The sequence below is a fragment of the Euprymna scolopes genome, chromosome 14 (genome assembly GCF_053919585.1).
Source record: "Euprymna scolopes isolate OS-2025 chromosome 14, ASM5391958v1, whole genome shotgun sequence".
In the NCBI taxonomy this organism is placed as follows: domain Eukaryota; kingdom Metazoa; phylum Mollusca; class Cephalopoda; order Sepiida; family Sepiolidae; genus Euprymna; species Euprymna scolopes.
This window is the reverse complement of record NC_136495.1, coordinates 2,794,877-2,815,000: the sequence shown is the minus strand read 5'-3', so window position 1 is coordinate 2,815,000 and position 20,124 is coordinate 2,794,877. Positions and strand designations below refer to the sequence as shown.

At 32.8% G+C, this 20,124-nt stretch overlaps 1 protein-coding gene across 1 annotated transcript in view; it reads left to right on the top strand.

Moving 5' to 3' along the window:
• Positions 1–20,124, top strand: part of LOC145292845 (cGMP-dependent protein kinase 1-like) — a 736,944-nt gene that overhangs the window by 670,039 nt on the left and 46,781 nt on the right. Inside the window, exons 8-10 of the mRNA XM_080138892.1 lie at positions 7,223–7,291; positions 12,802–12,879; positions 16,982–17,144. Coding sequence (XP_079995018.1) covers positions 7,223–7,291; positions 12,802–12,879; positions 16,982–17,144 — 310 coding nt within the window. The remainder of the gene's footprint in view (positions 1–7,222; positions 7,292–12,801; positions 12,880–16,981; positions 17,145–20,124) is intronic.

The window sequence follows — 20,124 nt, the reverse complement described above, 5'->3', positions numbered from 1 at the left end:
AGACTGCTTTGGGACTATCTTGCATGAATCGAGCATAAGTTTTGGAGTGGCATAGTAGATTTAAGGAAAGCAGGGAGTCTATGAGGAATAATGAGAGGCGTGGAAGGAGTAAGGAGGTCAGAACACCAGAGTTAATTAAACAAATAAAGAATTTCATGGATAAGAACCGCCGTGTGTCTATAGTGACAATTAGAGAACAGACTGATATCAGCGTGGGAATTGTACCCGCAATCATTCACAAGGAACTGAAGATATGGAAGATTTGAACGAGTGCACCACTCCACAATTCCATTCTTGTCAAAGACTGTTTTTGACTAAGATAGGTATTAGGACTATTCCCCACCCTCCCTATAGTTCAAAACTTGCTCCCTGTAATTTTTTGGTTATTCTCTAATCTCAAGGAAAGCATTAAGCCTTTTCGTTATGAAACAATTTATTAAGTGATGAAAGAGGTTGCAACGAGTGTTAGTGACAAGCTTACACAAGAAGATTTCCATAGAATCTTACAGAAGGGGACTAGAATTTCATGTGTGAACTATCAATAAAAGAGTTCTTACAAAACTTTCCTGGAAACTTATTGAAGGCATCTCGTATTTTCAGGAAATAAATAGAAGTCAAAATTTTAATTTATATATCTCGCTTGCCGTGTGCATTATTTTAAGTATGATTATTCCTTTAAAGGGGACACGTTCAGAATTAGAAAACTACTGTATATATACATCTATTTACTAAAGCTCTTAATGGTTTTTCACTATAAATGACGCCATTAACTAAACAGCTAAAGCAAACCTGGGATGTGCTTTTATATGGCACAAAAGCATATATATATATATATATATATATATATATATATATATATATATATATATATAAATATACTTCGGAATAGTTTTTATTTAACAATCAGTGGTTATGTAAACGTGAGATTGTTGGTTTACAAACTGACTTTAGCAAATAGGGTGCATACCTTTATAACTATTTGCTAATATTTTCACTCCTCTGATGAGATGGTAGACATCGAAACCCTATAGGTTAAGGAGATAAACTTTCTAAAACATTCTTTGTCTTGCTTAGAATAATAAAAATTCTTTGATATGAAACTCAACCAATTCATTTCATTTCAATGAGAGTTTTTTGAAATTCATTGAATTACAATTTAATATATATAAATATATATATATGCGTGTACTCCTATAAATTTGGGTCTTTGTGTAGTGATATTCATATAAAACCCCTTTTTTCTATTTATGTAGAAGGAAAATACATCTTTGTTATATATGGATTGTGGAATTGCATTCGTCTGCAAAAGATCTAGCTAATTTGCATATTCTTTTAAACATTCATTTTAATTAATTTTCTATTAGATTTTTCGGTTTTCTTATGGAAGATCATCTTTAGTTTACTATTATGTGTAATTATATTAATGCAGATATTCTACATGATGTATACTTGCGTAATATTTACGTAAAAAGGTTATAATAAACATAAACCTCTTTCTATATCATTCAAACACTACCGTGTTTGAATATATGGTTAAGTGGCGGTTTTAGTCATTTAGAACTGCTTTCAAGCTTCAGCGCTCACTTATTTTTCGACCAAATTTCAAACAATCATTACAGTTTATAGATGACCTTCTCAGATATATTGTGAAAAAATGTTCAATTTTTGTTCAGTTAAACAAAAGTTATGATGAATTTTCTGGTGTTCAAAATTGTAAAAATATGTAAGGATGTAAGCAACGCCTTTTTATGGGTGTTTTTTATAGCTAGCTCGTCGCTTCAGCGACTACTGTTGCTACTAATTCACTGCCGTCTCGAACAGAGAAGTAACAAGTGATACAGAGAGAATGAAATCATGAAAGGGAGATAATTGGGGGATTTTATTGAAAGCAGACGAGTGCCGTTCATTGTTAATACATATTTGTTTATAGGGGCAAAAAATATTTGAAATTTAACAAACAACAAGTGAATTTATTGGAAGCCTGGAAAATCATGGATTACAATAGAAAAATGCAAGCATGAAAAATAATATGGTTACGCTTAAACATGGAAAAGTAAGCGACTAGTTTTTTTTAAAACTGGAAAGAAAAGGACAAGACATTCTAGTAAAAAATATAATAAATCTATATCTTAAAACATTGCAGCATTAAAAATTTTTGAAATTTTCATTTAAAACATTTTTTTATTGTAATATATTTATGTATGCGAAAATATATTCGTTTAAAAACTTTTATCTACCAAACTTCTAGAGATTTTTTGTTTACAGACATGAAACTTTATATATAGGGTATTCGAACCCATGCGAAACTTTATATTTGGTTTTAAGCCGGGGAAAATGGATGCGCAATGTAAAAATTAAATAATGAAATTTGCCAGATGATGGTCGAACGATTCTATTACGAATATATATGCGTAACGTAATAGCTATGTATTCATGTTTTAATTTTTAGCCTTGCAGCGAACATGTCTTCACACCTCAGGCATTAACGTTAAAGGAAAAAATAAATCGTAAGATAAGCGTTTTTGTTTCGATTCTCGGTGGTGGCGCACGGGTCATTTTTTTTAACCATTACTATATATTGGGTCTAATGTAATATAATAAGAAATACAAAATCTGCATTAACTAAAATACCATATTTATGTATATTTTACGCCCGAGCAATTCCAGGCGGCCTCCTGGTGCGTATGTAAGGGGAATATAATTATGAAAATTAACATATACAAAATGGATTTTTTAAAACCAAGGAATACAAGATATAAACAAGTATTTCCCTGCTGCATGGAGTTTCTAAAATATGGCTTTTAGATGAAAATAACTAGCGTTTTCATAGGTACTGGCGATATGATCCTATCTTTGTCACGATACTGGAATAGTCGGGGTTTCGTGACTACCACATAGGATTGTGGCCACTGAAACCTTCCTTCATGCTCCACGTTGTGTCAGAATAGTTTTACAAAAAAAGGCTTGAGGTGATGCGGCCTAGAAAAGTGTTCAGTTATTGTAGTTGGGGGTTACCAAACAAAGGAAAAGTAGAAAACCGCCGATCGACAATAACCATATTTATTGAAACACGTTGGTGTTACAATAATATGTGTAAAAACAAAACTTGGTTAAAAAAATAAAGTTGAATACCAGATATACGGGAAGAATATGGTTGACTGGTGGAAAGTGTTTAATAGTCAAAAATGCCAGATATGGCGGCGTCGGAGTTGTCGGCAAGGAGCTTGGTTCTCGGTCAACGGGAAAGGAACAAACTCGATTTCTCAATTCTCTTTTTACGGACCCGAATTTTTTGCAGGTGCGCTTTCTGGTTGGTCAACCAATCATGACTGTCCATTAATGGTTTAACGCCTCGTACACAAGAGGAAACGCCTCTCCACCGGACTCGTATATGGTTGGTCATTCTAGAGCAGCCAATGGCTACTGCCGTAATTAATAATTTGGGCTGCAATTTCTTTGACCGCTCCCGAGGTCTTGTGTCAAACTTTGCACTTTATGCCTCGATCAGGTTGACCCAGTTCACCTGTCAATGTTCTGTTTTCATTTATATTAAAATCTAAAATGATTTTTTTTTTTACATTTTCACCCCAAACAAGGCACATTACAACTTTGGTGTAGAGGGCTACTATCAGGGGCAACAACTACTGGAGTACTATGTAGGGAGTTGGGCAGCAAGATGTATGTCACGTAACACTTGAACATCTGCACGTTAGTACAGTTGGGGAAGCAGGGACATGGGATGGAAGATCTTTTACATCTAGGGATCTCTACTGTGTAAGGGTGGGATTTAGCTGCCTGTCCGGTTCGAGGGTGTTTACGTCGTAGGGGCACAAGTGCTTGCAGTTCGTCAGAGCATTTACCATTAAAATATTTGTAGAACAGGCAGAGGGATGCTACATTTCGTCGATGGGACAGAGGCTGAAGCTTAGATGCCAGTTCAGGGCCTATCAGATTGACGACTCTCTTTTGAACTTTGTCTAGGAGCGAGAGACTGGTAGCAGATGCACCAGCCAAAATATTACAGCAATACTCCATACATGGGCGAATGGTGGCCTTATAGAGGTACAGGATACTTTCGAGTGTTAGTGGTTTTCTAGCACGGTAGAGAGAACCTACCTTCTTCGTAGCGGCCCTGGCAATGCTTTCAATGTAATTGTTCCAACTCATGTTTCCTGTGAACGTTAGGCCAAGGAGTTTGAAAGATGTACTCTCAGATAAAGAGTCGTTGGTGATTGCTATTGGTGGTAGAGAAGGTTTCTTGTAATTATTGAAGGAAACTAGTTTAGTCTTGGCGGCATTGAACGTGACCATCCATTTTTGTCCCCATTCCACTACAGATTGGAGGTCATCCTCTAGTGTTTCCGCCATTTCTTTAGATATGTGTTCATTTGTTTTCCTGTCGTGTCTGTTATAGAGTGTGGTGTCATCAGCATATATACCCATCTCAGAGGCAATTTTGTCAGGGAGGTCATTTTTGTTTCTTTTCTGACAACTCCGCGAACTTTTTTTTAATTATTTCACTTTTGGCAAAAGGTTAGCAGGTCAACTCCGTTTGACAAAAGTTGAACACTTTTTTATTTTCATTTAATTAAGATCTAAAATGATTTTGTTTTGCTTCTGACAACTCCACTCGCCTTTTTACAGTTGTTTTACTTTTTGGCCAAAGGTTGACACTTTTGTTATTTTTTCATTTTTATTTAAATCGAAATGATTTTGTTTTACTTCTGATAACTTCGTATATCGTCTTACAATTATTTTGCTTTTGGCAGAAGGTTAGCAGGTCAACTCTGCTGGCAAAAGATTGTCACTTTTGTTGTTTTCATTTTATTAAAAATCTTAATGATGTTTTTTTCTTTTAACAATTCTGTTTTATTTCAATGTATTTGGTGACCTTTTCTTTTCTTTTCTTCGTTTTCACTGATTTTCACAAACTGTTAGCTACTCCAACTCAAATAATGCATTAATTTGAAAATTAATTATTTTCACAATTAAATTAGTTCATTTTACCTAGACGAATTAATTAAAGATCTGATTCATTTCATCAATCAACTCATAACACTAAAAATGGTAGTGTCATAGAGATAACATTTATAATAAACACAACGAATCGAAAACATATATGTTCAAAAGAGAATAATGCTCGAGGAAATATTAAAATGTTTATTTATGAAACAAAATCTAATCAAATGATAACATTTAACCAATGGAATTGAATATCCTGTTTTACATTTTTTTACACTTTTTGACTGAACATATACTTTTTTAATCCAATATGTTACAAAAAAAAGCGCTTTTGTGTATTTATGTTTACATGTCACATTATTATTGTTTATCTGATTCGCTTAAATATTTAAAATCTATAGATTCCATTCAAATGTAGAATCTATGAGATTATTTAACCATCTTTGTTCTGATTTTTACATACATAAGTATTTTAATATATTATATATATATATATATATAACTACTTCATTTATTCACATAAATTAATATACGAAAGTATAAATTTATGCGTAAACTTTAAGCATTTACTTCAAAAGTGCTCAATACGTAGGTAGAGCTAGTTAGTAAGTTATAATATATATATGGCTATTAAGCTTCATTAAGCTACATTAAGAAGGTGCGTATATAAAAACGACAGACAACCACAAAATTCGCGCATAAGCCTGAAGAGTCCTAGAGTGGATGAAACACGGAATATTCAGTGTAGCTTAATCGCCATATATATTTTATAACTTAATATATATATATATATATATATATATATATATATATATATATATATATATATATATATATATATATATATATATATTTGGGATTACCTCTAAAACCAGGTAGAAAATTGTGTCGTATTTAAATTCTATAGACGTTCACTGCGAACGCAGATCTTATGATATTATTGTATCAATTTGAAATAAGCTGATACGACACTTTGATCCTTGCCGGAAGCTGCTAAAAGTGTGTTTTAATTCTATTATCACGTTCGACATAACAGCGCATGAGATGATTTATTTTATTATTTTTTACATTGTATTTTCGGACATCGGGGGATCCCATTTTTAAAAATAGGTGTGATGATAATGTATTGTATCGTGAGCGTTACGCTCGAATCGTGTGTTTTTTTTTTTTTTACATTTCAAACGTCTCTCGGAACCCTACACTGTCTGGTACCGTCGCAAAGGAACAAACAAACAAAAATAAATACGACTCGACTTTTCTTTCTATTTCAGCAAAAGACATTTATTATCATTACTTTCCAAATAATGCTTCTTGTTTCTTTTTACTGTTCATTCCGCCTACCATGAGATTAACAAAACTCCGCTGTCTCGACACCAGCTTTAAAATCTCTCGCCGCCACCACGGGGCTACACATCCATCTCGTCCTTCGAGCACTTTTCTTCTTCTCGACATTACACTGGCGATAGCCGCCCATTTCTCGCCTTCGACTGAACACGTCAATCTTTCAAACGCGCACTTAGCGTCTCTCGACCACATGGTGCGCTTTTTCCTTCTTTTTCTTGTCACGCAAACCCGTACGCACTTGCTAATTTGCATACATGCTCAAACGGCTGCTGCTGCTAAAATCCTTCGCTGCTGCTGATATCTCCACACGCGCTCGTACGCGCTCAGTTACAATATGATCGAACGTGAAATTTAAATGGTTAATTTCACGCTGTAATAATATTCTTTCGAAAGTGTTTTTAGTGTTATTTTTGCTTTAATTATAAAAGAAACTCAATTGGGGATTTTAAAATATTTTTATTATGTTGGCGTCAATGATTCAAATGTGGATTTCCACATTATTAATTATGTTGCGTTATTAATAAATATACGTTATCATCATAGTTCCAAACATATATGAGTGAGATTAATAGTTTTTCATGTTGAAGAAATTGATGAATCAAACATATTTATATTTTTTCGCATTTCTCCAATAAACCATTTTTTTCATAACGGTCTCATACACAGATAATATTGCAAATATATTTTTTATGTTTACATATCTGCTATTTACGTTCTTATGTGTGTTTGCGTGTTTTATCTTCGACATACCAATGGAACAATGACGTGCGGTGTTTTTATTGGCAAATTTATCATATGGCATTGCATTAAAATTGGCATGTTCTGAGCAGTAAAATATTTTCTAATTCTTTTTCATAAGTTGGCATTTCATAAATGCATGTTACAGATTTTGCATATCTTTCATTTTCTCTTTCAGCGAGGATAGACGCACAGCAAATGTAATTGCCTTGGGACAAGGTGTCGAGTGTTTGACGGTGGACCGCAAGTAAGTATTGAATACTATATAATTACATAATTATATATATATATATATATATATATATATCAAGTTCTAGTTCATCAACCGCCAGTCAATGTCGTTAGAAAACCGGAAGTTTCTTGGTGTTCTCAAAGAGTATCGGCCATTATTTGTCTCTTGTCATCTCTGGCTTCATTAGCAAGGACCATATTCATTCGGCTACTGCCAACCGCGAGAAATGCTGTTGAATTTTAAACATTTATTTCACTAAATGTTTTAACGTCAGTCAGAGTGATCTAATCATTATATGACAAGTTTCTTAAATGGGATGACATACAGTTGTTATGCATTTACCCCATTTTTCTATAATTCATTTTACATGATAAATGTTTATTTGTGACAATGCACTTATTTTTCTATTCTATATGTTTATATTTCTTTAGCGACTACTATCTATTATCACTTAACAATTTTTTTTAATTAATTCCTGCTGAGCTACGATTAGATGCAACGTTTACCATTCTTATCAATCTCTTACAATTCCAGTAAAGTCGTTCACATTCTTTATATTGAGATTTTCGACTGGCACCATCAATAGCAAATGTACCTTTGACGCATACATAATGTTGCCTATTTAGCAATCAATTTGAACGAACATGAACTATAGCGTCGCTAGAGCAATTGACAGATTATGTGCACCGAATGGCAAATTCAATGGTGGAATGACAACAAGATCGGAATTTACAAGGTGTTCAAGCAATGATTCACACTATTCTAATACGATTTTATAATTATGAGGACTGAATATATCGGAGACACCTGCATAATTATCTTGTTCGGGTGTCTTTTGCTGTCATCGCCTTCTTTCTTCTTTTTCCCTCACTTATATATATGTGTGTGTGTGTGTGTGTGTGTGTGTGTGTGTGTGTGTGTGTGTGTGTGTGTGTGTGTGTGTGTGTGTGTGTGTGTGAGTGAGGAGTAAGAGTTATGCATAACTTTGTTATATCATCAAAGAAAAGGAAAGGTAAAAGGGGAAATAACAAAAAAGACTTCTTTAAGCATTTTGAAACTAAATTTAGAATAGAAAAAGCGCCAGAATTATACAAAATGCAAATATAGAAATAAACTGGCTTAATAACATTTAGATATTAAATAAGAATGACGTCATAGAATAATATGATAAAAAATAATTAAGAAATATTAGAAGTATGTACAATATATAAGAGTAAGTCGGAAAGGTAGTATATGTTGGGGATAATAAAAAATATCACTATGAAATAATTGGGAGCATTAAACAATGGCAAATAATAAGATAAGAAAGGAAAATTGAATAAAGAAATAATATATTTGTTTGCTCCTCTTAATAGTGTTTAGCTTTTTTATCTTGATAAGCTTTGCTTTGTTAAAGATATATCGTTTGAAAATATAATTGTATTACGCACATAACAAGAGATTAATCTTACAAATATTAGAAGACCCCTTTCTCAACCACGAATAGCTGTAGCTAATGATACATTACCTGAAAGTACTTCGTTCAAACTCCTTGACTTTACGTTCATATGGAACATGAGCTGGAACAGATACATCGAGGGCATGCCCCGGCTGCTGCAAAGAAGGTGGGCTCTCTCTACTGTGCTAGAAAGTTACTTACAGCTGAAATTATCTTGTACCTCTACAAGGCCACTGTTCGTCTATCTATGGAGTATGGTTGTCACATTTAACTTTGTATATCTGATACTAGTCTCTCATTCCCTGATAGGGTTCAGAAGAGAGTCGCCAACCTAATAGGTCCCGTCTCCCACTGACGAAATGTTGCATCTCTCTGCCTGTTATACAAGTATTGTAATGGTATATGCTCCGACGAACTACAGGCCCATGCACCCCCTTGACGTAAATACCCCCAACAAAACTCGACAAGCTTCAAAGCCCTTCCCCTACACAACATAGATCTCCAGATGCCAGAAAACCTTCTATTATAATAGTTTCTTCCCCAGAACTGCGAGACTTTTGAATTATCTTTCGGGTTCCTGCTTCCCTGACTGTACTGACATTCAGAAGTGTAAGTGTGCTGTAAACAGACATCTTGCTGTTCAACTCCCTTCATAGTGACCATTGCAATTACGTCCCAGATAGTAGCCCCCTTCTCAACGTAGTACCGTGCCTTGTTTGTGGTTAAAATGCAATAAAAATAAGGATTATTTGTTACTAGAGATATTCATAATCGTACCCTATTTCCAGAAAATTGGAGATATAACATATGAGAAATATCTGGAATCAAGTCTCCCCTTGTTGTTATTTCAGATCATTTGAAACCATACCAGCAAGGTCTACTCCTCTCTCCAAGGCTAGAAGTTTGGAGGATATATATTTGTTATATATTTTTAATTAATACAAACATTATTTGATCACATATTTACAGAAATGTTTTAGACAGAGCCATTACTTAGGGTATAGCCATGCATAATTACAATTTATCGCGCCAACTTTTTTTTATTATTGCATTTAGTAGACACTATGTAGATGTTATGTGGTAGAAAGTTATAAAAATACGACAATGAAGCTACACAATATTTTTTTAGTTTTATCCTGTAGGTAATATTCAGGATACAATGCATGGCATTCGTGTTTTCTAGTGTTTATATACTCACATGATACCATTCAGAAGAATTGTTATTCTGACCGCATATTAATTTTTTCATCAGTCAATAATCGGGCTTTATTCAGACATATTGTAATAGCCCTGTTTTGGGATTTAAAAAAAAACAGAACGTTTGAATAAGATAACAACATGTATTACAAAATATACAAAAAGATGGGTAGTTCGTCTAACCGACGAACGACCTAGGCTGGTTCACAAGATAACGACTTCCACATTACGGCTTGGTCTTCCGATATTTGTAGAGTGTGGAATAGTCTATAAGTAGGTAATACGGGTTAGTTACGCCACAACACACATACACACACACACACACACACACACACATATATATATATATATATATATATATATATATATATATATATATATATATATATATATATTGAGATAAACAACGAGTGGAACATGCACGCATGTGTATATGTCTAAGGAAAAGTAATAACTCGGAAAGCGAGGTGGTTTTATGAATTATAATGTAAAAGAAGTGCATTTATTTTACAGATGCCCTTGCCAACTGTCATTTTCAGCGCGTTTCGGCATTTGCAATTTGCTGCAACTATTTTAAAATGCTTTTTTCTGAGGGAAAGAAAATCTCAGTTTTTCTCCCTTTTTTATCGCTTCTTGAATAATGCATAATAATTGATAATCCGCTAAAAGCATCCAAGTCATATTTAATGGAGCGAAAACTTTCGTTCGATTTAAATTACATTTAATCAAATTTTGACATCTGTTCTTTACACAGAACACACAGGAGTCTCACACAGACCTATGCATTTTCTTTATTTTTGGAAAAGATATTTTACAAAAAGACTGTGTTCAATGTTTGCACGATAGCTTGCCGAGATATCTTACATCGTATAAAGAAAATTTCTGGTTTAAGCAACTAACAGCACTTCATAGTCATTATAACAGTTGCTTCGCAAGATTGTTGATAGATTAAGAGGCACCATCAACGTGGCTGTTAACAGGTGATATAACCTTTATATACCAAACAAGTGATACACAAAACTCTAGTAAGTACAAATCCATCGTTTCACTGGCCTTGATAAAGACAGTCTCAACACCTTTCATATGAGTAATTTTCCTTAGATGCACCATCGCTAAATAAAGATTAATATAAGTACTTCCGCTCACTTGATTACTGGTAAGAATAATAATAAAAAAATAATATAGCCAACATAGCTGTGTTCACATCGTATCCTGACTTTTGTCGTTCTTATTACTAATTACAGTCAAACGATGACATTACACTTGCGATATTTGGAAAATAATCAACAGGATGTCGGATGTAGTGTTTAGGTACCAAAAAAAGTTGTTGATTAATAAGACAATTTAGGAATACTGTAAGAAGAGGCAAACAAATCTAGGTATATATTGGGTCGATTACCAAAAGGAATTTAATAGTGTTCACAATATAATTACAAAAAGGCTAATGATAGTGTCTCTAAAATGTGGCTACAACGGCACCTTGATTGATATTAGATCCATACAGTAATCAAAGAGACTGTGGCTTTTTTGGTTTGCGTAAGTTTTGTTGTTGGTCTTATTTTTCGTACTTCTATATTGGATATAGAAAATGACTGACTGTCTACGAACAGATCCAGTAATGCCGTTCTATGGCGTATTCATAAAATAGATTTTAGTTATTTTGTTTTGTTTTTTGGGTTTTGTTTTTTTTGTTGTTTTTTTCTTTTGCTTGGGGATATTCCCCGTAAATTATATGGAAATCTCTTGATAATTTGCGTTATCGTGATAGTTACGTTATTTATGGGTGTTTATTTCTGCGCGAAATAATTGCAAAACATTATGTTGATTTTTTTAATTCGATAATTTACATTGATATTTAAAATACTATTGTCTCCTTGCTCATTTTTAAAGTATAAACTCTCAGTCAGCATTTACATCGAAAAATATTATTGCAATATGTCGTAATATCAGAGAAATATAATAGAGATAATGGGATGAAGAAATACATGCGAAAATGCGTCTCCATCTCTGATCCGTCTGTAAATATCACACATATATACAAAAAACATATGGTTAGTAAAGAAGATATTTGCAAAGGTTTTAGTGGATACTGAACCATGATGTGGATGAAAAGTCAATTTGATTTTAATGTAGTTTTTTAACCAGCGTTGGTTCGTTGATGGCGGAAGACTTGCTGAATCGGAGATAATATCTGCACTGTAATATAAAGAGTGTCTTTTAGAGACATTATGACTTTTTTTACAAAAAACATGAACGATTAAGCAAAATAAACTTGAATGAAATTCCGTTTAATATAATGTTATGTTATGTTATGTTTAATATAATGTCATGTACGATGCGTCTCCAATAAGTTTCCAGACTTTTTTCTAGAGACATATAAAATTGTTGTTGATTCTTGAAAATTCATTACCTTATTTCTTATATCTTTTGAAACGGATGATCAATTTTTATGATTTCAGGTTCAAATGAACAGCTAAAGCAGGAATTGGAATACACCCTAGTAAGGCCTGGTTTTCACAACTGGTGAATTTCAAAAACACAATCTAGACGTAAGGAAATAAAGAAGTACCCATATGAAAAAAAGTTTGGAAACTTATTTAAGGCACCCGGTAAATGACTATGACGAGAATAATCACATATAGTATAAGCAATATAAGAAAAAATGAGAATAAGAGGAAAATCGAAATATGATATGACAAATTCTGATTGGAAAAGGATAACTTCAAGGACATATTCACACACGCCGAACAATGTTGTTAGTTTGTATTTTTATTGAAATAATATTGATGTTAAACAATAAAATATCGACGGTAGTCAAGAAAAATGTTTTTAAAAATTCATAAGAGTGATTGGAATTGAATATTTACTTTTTAATATTTTTATTTTTCAGTTCGTTTAATCAATTGATTGGAGATTTAAACGAATTAAAAGAAAAGGATTACGGGGACGAAGCCAGAGGTGCACACAGGTTGGTATAAAATTTAAAAAAATATTGTTTCGAATTTTTCTGTGTAAATGGACTTCATATGGAAATAAGTAGTCGTTCAAGGTAGTTTCTATGACCATCATTTTAAAGGAAAAATAGTTAATGCTAATTGCGTTAAAGGAAATAGGAATTGATTCGGGTTATTATCACAATCATACCACAATAAATAGTAAATGGTGAGATATATTATGACAATCCTTTTAAAATATTCATAAATCTATATATCTATAAAAGTGAAAATCTGTGTGAGGACACTTCTCAACCTATGCACTCAACGAATCTTTAGACTTGTAATTTGGTATGTGGGATATTCAGACATGTGGAATATTTCTTAATCCGTTTTCATCAAGAAAAAAGAACTCTTAAGAGGTCAAACATCAAAAATTGGTACTTGGGAGTCATACAATTTTATCTACTTTCTAACCGTTTCATAAATGCGTATGCGTGAATAGTTCACATTACAGATTACTTATGTGAAGAATAAGTAATTTTAAAGCAACGTGTCACGATGGTCTAGCTGTTATCGTACTTGATAAGTCTTTAGGTTTTGGTTGCGATATCAACTCGGGTATTTTTTTTTTAGTTACAAGAAGTAAACTGTTAATAAATAGCATAATACTAACATTTATGTCTCAGTTTCCGTATGAATTAAAATATAATATTTATGCGTATTTTATGACCGGGGAACGCTGGGCGGCCTGCTAGTTTTTCGATAAAGTCAATCGTTGGGAAATTATGTTATGATTAATCGCCAATAACGAAAGACGCTGACATTAATGATGATTAAATTAATAGTCGATTAGGACAGCTGCTTTGGATCATCATTGTGAAACAAATAGTCAACGAAATAAATTGTCAGTAAAGATGAACAGCCAATCAAATGTCAGCAAAATTATGTTGATATAAATAGTCATAGTTGTGAGTGGTTTCGCATTTATTTTAAAATAGTCAATTCAATACGCTGATAGGACAGATATAGGGAATTATACTGCAGTATACGAGTATAGGAGACCAGATAAGAATGGAAAACCTGGCCTTATAAGACCAAAAATCCAATAATCACCCTTCGCAGTGAATAGAGGCTTTGAATCGCTATAGTTCCAGGTGAGCATTGTCTAAATATAGCTGTTTCAATCTTACCCAAAGCCGGCCAGAGGATTAGTTGGTGAAAACGTGGTAAGACAACAACTATGTAAGGCAGTAATTAATAAAGAATGCAGTTAAGAGACTCGGTTTTCCTGTCTCGTCGCAGTTAACGCTTGACGAAGGTCAGAAAAATAATTATGCGAAACGCCGTGAAACAATACCTAATAAGATGAGGATAAAGTCCGCAAATAAATAAATATATTCGCTGGATTAATTAATAACTAATGAAAGCGCGTCTTCATTTACTTATGGTAAAATAAATAGCCAATGCTATTTGGTTGCTAATCGTAGAATAATAGCCAATGAAATAATCTGTACGGATGCATATTGTAGAATAAATAACCAATCAAATCATATGTTCGAATACACATTATGAAAAAACTAAACGATGAACTCATCTGTTCGGTTACTAATTTTGATATAAATAGTCAATGAAATTAAATGTTCGCATAATCATATAATTTTAGCAATTCAATACATCTTTGAACAACATTTTAATATCAGTAATCAATTAAAGAAGTTGTTAGGACATGCATCTCAAAATAAATCCTCAAAATAATACAGTTTAACATTCATAGTAAAATAACAGTCCAGTCGAATAGGCTATTCAGTGAGTAATGTACGTAAATAGCCAGTTTAATCTGAAATTAATAGAATTGAGTTCAAATATAAATATTCAATATAATCTTCGAAAAATTAAAATAAAAACATGACAATCATGTTCAAACTAACGAGATCTGTGAAAATTCCACAGAGGATATTCATTTGTGATATATTGATGTTGTCATTCTGTAGATGTTCAGTGTAAATGGAGATGCTCTGATATTATTGTAGCTTTTTTGTTAAAACTTCAAAAGTATTTATCTAAGCTAGCACGAACGCCCGGCAAAGTCCGGTCGTAAAGTACGCTTAAATATGATATTGTAATTCTTGCAGGTTTCGTGTGTATTATTATAGAGTTAATTTTTTATCAATTTTTATATATTATAAAATTGCGATTTCAAAATGAAATATATGTACATATGACTTGGCTACATCAGCTTGAACCAAAACCGAAATAAAAACTTATATATATATATATATATATATATATATATATATATATATAACTTGATTTCTGTCATCAGTCATAATCGAAACCGAAATCAAAACTTATGAGTAATTCTTGATAAACTTGTTTATAAAAGAAATAGATTACTGGAATACCATCAGTTATAATCCAAACCGAAATCAAAACGTATCAACAATTCTTGGAAAAAATTATTTATGACAAGAAATGGAAGTACATAACAATTAAACGACCCGGATGTAAGCGTGGCACACAAAAGAACACACACGTTATGGTATTAATATAGAAATGACTGACAAATCAATTGATTCCAATAATAATAAAATATTTAAAAACAAACAAAAATATTTTCAATCCAGATTGTTTTTCATAAATTGTAAACAGAATATTTATTTTTAAATAATGCAAAAACAATAATTTCCTCGGGAAAGTTTCTATCTTTTTACTATTTATTTTTCATTTTTATTAACATTATTGTTTATTTTTATTATTCCTTTTATTTGAATTATTGTTTAGATAGAACCAGTTTTAGCTGATCGAATTATTTTTGTGATAAACAAATGCAAAAGGTCGCGCTACTAGACATGTTGATGTATAGGACAGATAATCGGTTTAAACTGCAAGTCATCGTAGGGCGACTTAAAAACCGTTGCTTTCCACAGAAGAAACCAATCCTCAAATTTTTAAGTCGCCTGACGAGAACTTGTAGTTATAAGAGAGAATCTGTCCGAAACATTTTAATATCCAGTGTTGCGACTTTCTAAATGGATTTATATTGATAAAAATATATTTTGTTCTTCTTTTATTTAGCACTCTTAATGACCTCGTTAAATTCATGAGTTATTACTCCTGAATACCTTTAATATATATATATATATATATATATATATATATATATATATATGTATATATATATATATATATATAAAATTTAATGGAGAATTTTTTTGAAAACTTTGAAGTGTCGAACACAATGATAGAACCATTGTTTATTGCTTTTTTGTGTGTGTGAGTCCTATATTTCGCGTATACATAGCCTCATCAGGGTCGAAAGTCCGGTTCGTGAATTTCGTTTTTTTCATTTTGGTGTTATGGCGAAGAGACGAGAATTTACGTGTTAGTCCGGTGGTTTCAAGTGTGTAGTGCTCCAGTTTCGAGCGGGATTTAAAGTAAAAGATAGTCACACTTTTTGAAGACACTTTTTTAAAGTAAAATTTAATTGAGAATATATATATATATATATATATATATATATATATACATATATATATATATATATATATATATATGGTAGTTTCCTTTTCCAAAGGTTCTCGACGATAATTCTTGGCCTGAAGACGTAATCCCCCAACGCGGGTGATTACAGAAACATGTATGCACATATGTAGCCATCAATGTTTGCATAAATAAATTTCATATATATATATACATATATATATATATATATATATATATGGTAGCTTCCTTCAGTCTTGACAGACTATGAATATCCACTGTAAGGGTGGCAAGAGTTGCGAGATCTCCAACCATAATTCTCCTCGATCGACATTGTTAAATACCAGTATCAATGGAGGTTCATGACGACTGAAAACAATGACGAGATAAGCAGAGAACACATACAGCGACTAGAATTCCCAAATAGTCACGCATCTGGTACTAGCCAGGCTCAGCGTTGCTTAACTTTGGTGATCTGATGAGAACCGCCGTATCAACGTTAATATGCTGTTCAAATATATAGGTGTGTGTGCGCGCGTGCGTGTGTGTTATTAGTTCGCGATTGATAATTCTTCTATTTTTCTAATATATACTGAGAGTGTGTCCATTTCTCTTTGTATTTTTGTTCTTTCTAATATAATTATTCTAACACAGGTCGAGTGGAGGTCAAGGCAGTTCGACCCAGGAAACGCACGAAACACACGAAATTGAATCACCATCGAAAGAGAAACCTGACAAAGACTTTGATGACATTCGACTGGAATACATGGAAGTGATCGCCACGTTGGGAGTTGGAGGCTTTGGACGGGTGGAACTGGTAAGTTTCAATAATAATCAAAATATGAATTTTCAACATTATTGTATCTGATGTTTATCTGTAGATGCGTCCAAACACTCCGTTTCTCGTTCAACGTTGAGTTTAACCATTTTATGACCTGGTTGAACTAATTCGTTCAGTCGTAAATAAATGAATATAACGGCATACATAAAATGGAAATTGATTCAACCACGCTTTGTGCGTATTAGTTCATTATCCTGGTAGATGGCAGATACCTCCAGATTGCAACTGCCCATTGCTTACATTCAGTATGCCGCCATCTGTCTCAGAATGTGGTCATTAACACACTTTTTTCAAGTACTATTGCTATGGAAGCTAAGTTTATGAAATGCATAAATTTTCAGTGATAGTTTAACTATTGAATTTCATAATGAAAGATCGTTATGGTGAAAAAGTCTTAAATGCATAAAATTAACAATAAATATTTATTAATCATCTACAGCACAATTTAGGTCATAAAGGGTTAAATACAATATTTTTATAATATTTATAAATGATATTTGTTCTTGTTTATCAATCACTGAAACTTATACAAGTCTTTGTATTTTAAGTGTATCTTTGTCCATGGGTTATGCTTGAACTGTTTAGAGTACATTATGAAGTTGTTCCCGATCCACACGATGCCTTTTTTTTTAGTCCTTATTTCATAGCTGGTATTCACTTATCGTTTTAGATGATGATGTGGCAGTCAAGGCTTCCGTGTCGTTTTCCCTTTGTCGCGTGTCGCTTCTCAATAACTGATTTAACGAATATTATTAAACAGGAGACATCCACACATAGAATTGTGCTTTAAAATCTCTTTGGGGGTCAATTTTGTTCCTTTTCATTGGCATGAAAAGCAGCAGTTATTCAAAAAACCAGCCGCATCTCCTGGTGGTTCAGACGAAATATATATATATATATATATATATATATATATATATATATATATATATATATATATATATATATATATATATATTCCAATTAGCTACATCCGTTTACTGTGAAAAACTACTCTACTTAATTGTTAATTCTATGTAGAAATTTATCATGATACTCCTATTCTTACATACCTGGTTCTAACATTGCTACACGGGTACTGCTGAACCTAACACACTAGATTTTCGTAAGTACTCGCTCGAGCACGACCGGAATCTGGCGTAAACGGCCGGAATATGCCGAGCGCCGATCAGAAAAAATCAACGAAACCTGATCATATTATTTTGACTTTAAAAATCTCTTTGAGAGTCAATGCTTTCTTCTCATAGGGATGAAGGTAGCAGTTTGCTAAAATACAGCCACATTCCATGGTGATTCAGACGAACGATATCCAATTCTATCTTCCAATTAGCAACCTCCTAAGATTTCTATTAGTTTCATTAGTTTAATTTGAATGAACATTAACATATTTGAAATCAATAATTGAAGTGATTATGTATTGACACGAGATCGTCATGTAAATTCCACTCTGAACATCCATAAGGATTGCCAAACTAAAAACTACTGTTGCGTTGTTGCTGCAGTTTTTGGACGATTGTTTAGTCAATATGATTTTTCCCCGATTGTAAAAGCGCGTGTGGACATACATGTCGTTTATCAACTGGCTTTTACAAAAATAAGCTAACAAATTGTTTATGCAAAACTTTGTTTTATTTCAATGCAACGGGTCAGACCTCTCTCCATCTCTCTCTCTCTCTCTCTCTCTCTCTCTCTCTCTCTCTCTCTCCCTCACTCTCCTTCTCTCTCACTCACTCTCTCTCACTCTCTCTCTCTTCGTTCTCTTTTTTACACTGGTTTGGTATTTGTTTATATTGAAAATTTCTCAGTCAAAAACAAAGACCAAAACATTCTGATTGAAATTATTCAGATATCGGTCAGTATCAAGAATGTTTGCACATTCTTTCTGCGGTTTGGTTCTAACTTGGAATGTATCTTTGTTTTAGAATTTTTCGAGAATCCACTGCGTGTGTACACAACCAGCAATAATGTGGGCGTTGCCTAGTTCTATAGGATATACTCCATATTCTCATTAGGAGTGGAATATGTGCTTGATATCAAAATTTGTTTGGATTTTTCCGGTGATATTCGCATTCTCCACTGAGAAAGATTAAAAAGTTGTAAGAGAAAAATTGGGCAATAAAGCAAACGCTCCATAAAGATTCTGCAATTCTGCGATTAAAGTGTTCAAAACTTAAAATTGAAGAAAGATACAAAAGCAAATGTGAACAAAAGTTCGTTAAGAATATTATGATGAGCAATAAAACTTCTACGATAATATCTTCGCAGAGAATTAAGTTGTATTGAGTAATGTTCGAATACCTCATCTCTCTCTCTCCTTCGCTTTTCCTTTATCTGACTACCTCTCTCTATCTCTATTTTCCTCTCTCTGAAATGGTTATAGAAAACTGCATAGTAATAAAATAGAAAACATCTACGAATGGATACGTCTATGTCTTAAACACGAGAAAGAGAAATTCCCAAGTTGTCCTCATTTTATCAACTTTCCTCAGATATGTAAGAGAATTAGCAGAATACAGAAATAAATTTATTACTAACTAATTTTAGAAATATTTATGTTTTTCATATGTTATTAATAGTGCATGTACATATATAAATATATACATATATCGGTAATAAACATACCAAACCAAAGATACATTTATATCACAAACATTTTATTTGTTATATAATTAAACTTACATGCGTTTTGTTGAATGTTGAAAATTCACCCAATAACTTGGTAAAGCAATCTTGGTAATGCCATCGATAAATTTGTTTAAATTTATGTTCCCTGTGAATGTTAAGGCGAGGTGTTTTAACAAATAAGCTTTCAGTTAGTGTCTCGCTATCCATGGCTATCAATGGTTGGTTATTTTTTCGAAGGTTTCAGCAATGTTTATGTGTTCATTCGTTTTCCCTCGTTTATCAATATAAGAAATAATAAAGGTCAAAGGATCGACCCTTGTGTCACACGCAC